We start from the raw sequence: 4,660 nt of genomic DNA, 5'->3' as shown, positions 1-4,660 counted from the left end.
GGCGGCGGCGGCCGTACCATTGATCACGAAGTCACCCTGTGAGGCCACCTGTTCCCAGATGTGAGGTTGGGGGATGTGGGGTGTGGGTAGCGGGGGTGGGCGGTGTCCTTCATCGTCAGCCTCCCATTAACACCCCAACACCCGCCGAGGGCCGCCCAGAGATCCCATCTGACACAGCCTTATTGTGTCAACAGCCGAGCAGAATACAGATTACCATCCCGCTCGGCCCCTTCGTCCCATCAAACGTGCGCATGAATTGTTTTTACCCAAGTGGCGCGGCTACGGCGAACTGAACACCGTCTGGCACACGTTGAGAGCAAGAATGCCTGTAAAATGTAATGTAAAAAAAAGGCATGTTTGGGTTTTGTTTTTTTGTTTTGTTTTTTTCCAAAAGAGATGGGACCAAAACGGAACACGTGATGCTCCATTTATGTACATCGCCTATAAAGACAAATAAAGTATAATCGTAACATCAAGTTTTAATCAAAAGCTGATTTTTTTTTTTGTCTTGTGTACTTTTGGAAGCACAAAGTTACAAGATCCAAATTTCACCCAGTCCGATTATCATGACGAGGCGTCCCGGGACTCCTTCTTGATGTCCTGCTGTGCTTCATTTGAAGGTCAGCCAGTGTTTGGGGTTGTCGATGAGGATCTTGTCCACCTGGTGCTGCGAGATGCCCCTCGCCAGCATCTTCGGCACGATGTTGTTCAGGATGTGGGAGTAGCCGTGGCCGCCGTACTTGGTGAGGCGGTTCTTGGTGTGGATGTCATGGGCGATCACTATCTTGTCCTCGTAGCCCTCATTGATGAGAAACCCCAAGCTGCAGCGACACGGAGAAGGAAACTCAGTGGCGCTGGCGATTTCAGGTGAAGAACGCACCGTTATTGTCAATCTACAGCCCGTTTTTATGTCTGCGCTTTATTTTAAAATGCGAGCGCAAGAGTTTTTCAATCAGGCTCATTCATTCGTCACTCCTGCTGTTGACATGCACTCCATTCCCCATCACAGGCAAAAAAAAACAACAAAAAACTGTCTCACAGTTTCTGTGATAAAGAATCTGAAGGACATCTAGTGCTTTCGAAAATAAAAAAATAAAAAAATAAAAGCACAAAAGCAGCACTGTGCTCAAACGGATATATTCAGATTCAAATGCATGGATGTTTTTTGGCTGAACATTGATCTGATCAACTTCAACTGCACAACTTCAAATGGACATTCAATTTCATGAGTATATGGTATGAAAAAAAAGATCAGGGTGTTTTTTTTCCCACTCACGTCTTGACTCTCTGGCTGTCGCTGGGCATGTCCACGGCAGGGTCATACGCGTAGTTCAGCGTCTCCATTCCAAACAGGTCGTACTCCAGGTAACTCCCCAGCTTCGCAAAATCAAGCAGTTGTCCTTCATCAAATATAGTCCTACAGAGAGAGTCAGAATACTGGTAACTTCCCTGAAGCGAGCAGTTTAAATAAAGAAATTTGCGGCAGGAGATAAAGACTGAGATTAGCTGGAGTTGAGTTGAACATTAATCCAACAAAAAATAACCTTAAATAACACACACACATACACCCATACCCATATAATATATATGCATATTAAAATATGTCTTTACACATTATTATTTTGATTTGCATTTTTGCACGTGTGCAATAAATTGACTGGTTTTAAATTTTAAGTTTTTGTTGCTGTTTGATTTTGTAATTTGTAGTGTTGCCAAGATAAGAACTGTGAAACCTTACATTACATGCATTGTTGTCGACAATGAAAGGCTTTTGAAGTGAAAAACCTTTCCAGCTAACCTCCATTTTGCACGCTCTCCAATGCAAGGAGTCATATGAGCACTAAACAGGAAGAGGAGTGTCGTTCTTCCAGTGTGGGACAAATGAACGTGTAAATGTTTCTTCAATATTTAATCGCTCGCTTTTTTAAATTTAATTTCTTTTTAGAAAACCAGTCCTGTCAAACCTGTCCAGGTGCGACATGACAGTCTTGCTGATGTCACCGCCAGCCTCCTGAAGAATGCGGACGACTTCAAACGGAGCAGCGGGGTTTCTGCCAGGATGGATGATGACGGGGCAGCCGAGCTGGGCCTGGGCGTGGGCGGTGGCCTTCAGCACCTTCTTCTCACTCTCCGTGATGGGCCAGCAGGTGCCGATCTCTCCAATCACGCCACAGTGGATGTCCGTGCCGTCGGCACCGTGGAGCACCTCGTTGACGATGATGTCTGAGAGCTGACAGGCAAGAGGTGGCCAGTTAAGACTTTGGCTTTTTTTTTTTTTTTTATTATATAATTTCTCGTCCAGCCTCTTTGAAACATAATGTGATTAAATAACGTTTTCTAAGACAGTGTTTTTCAACTTTTTTGAGCCACGGCACTTTTTTTTTTTACATTAAAAAATCTCATGGCACATCACCAACCAAAAATATTATAAACTAACTCTTTTAAGACTAACAAAGACAATATAGTCTCTTATTTGTACTCTATAGTCACTTATTGTGCCGCAATCACAGCGGTTGAAAGACACTGATCTGAGAGTCCATGACAATTGTACGCATGTTACTTGCGGCAAAAGACAAAGACCATGCAACCATTCTAATCAAATTAACCAAGACACCCGGTGCAAATCCTTTAAACACAGAAAATGCTAGTTGAATGGGTGACACAGAGAAATATAGGCACAATTAGATGATTAAACGGGACGTTGTTAGTGCCTCATGACAAAGTCACGCACGCTTCACACAATCACACCTTCTCCACACTCGTCCTCTTGGTGTCCTCACTGTGGGTGCAGTCCACATAGTACCCTGCTCCTGCGATGATGTGGACCCCCGTGTCCTTGGCCAGCTGCTTGAGTGCGGGCAGGTCACGCTCGATGCCTGTGGTGGTGTTCTCCACGATGGTGCCGCCGCCGGCCTTCCTGTAGGCCAGCAGCTCGTCCCGCACGGCAGCCGTCTCCTGCAGCAGCAGCAGGTTCTCTTGGCTGCTGTAGGGGTTCTGCCTCAGCCAGTGCATGTGCCGCATGTGGAAGGGGTCCTCCGCCACTGCCTCGTCGCCTGCACGCGGCGGGAAATAGCAGCACTCGAAGCTCATAGTCAGGTGCTCGTGGGTCATGGTGCGTCCCAGCTGCTCCGGGTCCACCACACCCAGGACCGTCTGGACCTTCCCGCTTAACTTTGACATGGCGCCGTTCAGTTTCCAACAAGCTGAAAGAACATGCAATATCTATTGGTTGAGATTCTGCAGTTTGCTAAAAGAGGTTGTCATGGTAGTCAGTCAAGTCCTTGATCAGGGCAAAACTGTTTTTTTTTAATCTGATCATGCAGGGAGTGAAATAAACTATAGATGAGATGAACTGCACACAAATTGGAAGGATCAAGCACAGAGCAAGCGCGACTTCAGAAACATTTTGCGATTTGGGTGACCTACGAAAACTTTATATTATGATCCAACAGTGGACTGCTGTATCAGAATAAAAATAATAGTCTTATTTTAGTATTTTGACTTTTAAATTATATGAACACTATTATCATTATGATTAATACATTTTTGCGCGATGTGCATGACTTATTTTTTTTTTTTTATCGTTGAGAAAATGTTACGCAATGTGCACGATTTATTTATTATTATAGTTATCCGCAAGTGCAGATAAGTCATTATTCCTGCAGAGGGCGGGGCTTTCGGACGGCAGGAACCATGGCTGCAACAGCCGGATCGAAACCTACAAACTACAGGTTGCATTCCATGTTTGTGTGTACTTGTTCTTGTTAGCGCGACTTTCTCGTTCTGCAAAACTGCACTCATTCCTGTTATGATATAGCGTCATTAAAAAAAAAAGAAAAAAAAAGTGACCTTAAAAAGATACGAATTCACTCATAACACGTTGCGTCAGACTACGAGCTGAAATGTGAATCTGTCGTCTGTAGCGTCCAGGTTTCCTAAGCGCTGACACGAGTGCCTGACCTGGTTGTGGTTTCACCGGTCCACTTCCAACACTGGCCGAACTCGGACCACTTCTCGCCCGTCGATTTGGGCCGAATGCTTAGCTTGCAAATGAGCACCGCGACATGTCTCCACAAAATGCCGCGAGAAATTCCGAGACTACGGTCCTGCTGACGGGAGTTCTGTTAATAAGTGAAGCGATTCAGTGACTTATAAGTTACTGAATAATATTTGCGCCGGGACATGGTAGTTATTGATTAACGTTGGTCAGGAAAGGACATAGTCATGGTTTATTAAAAAAAAACAAATATGAAATACACAATACATGATTTAATATTAGATTTAATGTGTGTGTGTGTGTGTGTGTGTGTGTGTGTGTGTGTGTGTGTGTGTGTGTGTGTGTGAGGCTGCTGCCCTTCGTTTTATTATACTCACATGGTCCTTGATTCACACAAAGCTTACCAGGTTTTGCAGCCTACAAATCCCTTAGTCTTTTCTTCTTTTTTTTTAAATCATGGTATCAACAAGCATTGGTCTAAAATGTAATAATGACTTCAAACAAATAATCCAATCTGTTTCCCTGAAACTATTTTTTTTAATAAAAAATGCCCTTGACAGCTAAACTGCCTTCTCTTGTCACTGCATGTGCCTGAAATAGGCAAACAAAAATGATCGCATTAGAAGTTTGGAGAACATTGGAGGATGATGCAGAGTTTGAGAG

The 4,660-nt window shown here is 44.1% G+C and overlaps 1 protein-coding gene across 1 annotated transcript; it reads right to left on the bottom strand.

The window, feature by feature from the left end:
- Positions 1-459: 459 nt before the first annotated feature.
- Positions 460-4,100, bottom strand: pter (phosphotriesterase related). Its single transcript, XM_076021661.1, has 5 exons — positions 3,961-4,100; positions 2,749-3,203; positions 1,965-2,230; positions 1,277-1,417; positions 460-821 (listed from the first exon to the last, which is right to left on the bottom strand). Exons 2-5 carry the CDS (start codon positions 3,178-3,180, stop codon positions 611-613), a joined length of 1,050 nt encoding a protein of 349 aa, XP_075877776.1. The 5' UTR covers positions 3,181-3,203; positions 3,961-4,100; the 3' UTR covers positions 460-610.
- Positions 4,101-4,660: the final 560 nt, after the last annotated feature.

Source organism: Nelusetta ayraudi, unplaced genomic scaffold (genome assembly GCF_046127955.1).
Source record: "Nelusetta ayraudi isolate G7.1 ecotype Tasmania unplaced genomic scaffold, CSIRO-AGI_Nayr_v1 ptg000011l, whole genome shotgun sequence".
NCBI classification, from domain to species: domain Eukaryota; kingdom Metazoa; phylum Chordata; class Actinopteri; order Tetraodontiformes; family Monacanthidae; genus Nelusetta; species Nelusetta ayraudi.
Note: the sequence above shows the minus strand (reverse complement) of the source record. Positions and strands in the feature narration are given on the sequence as shown.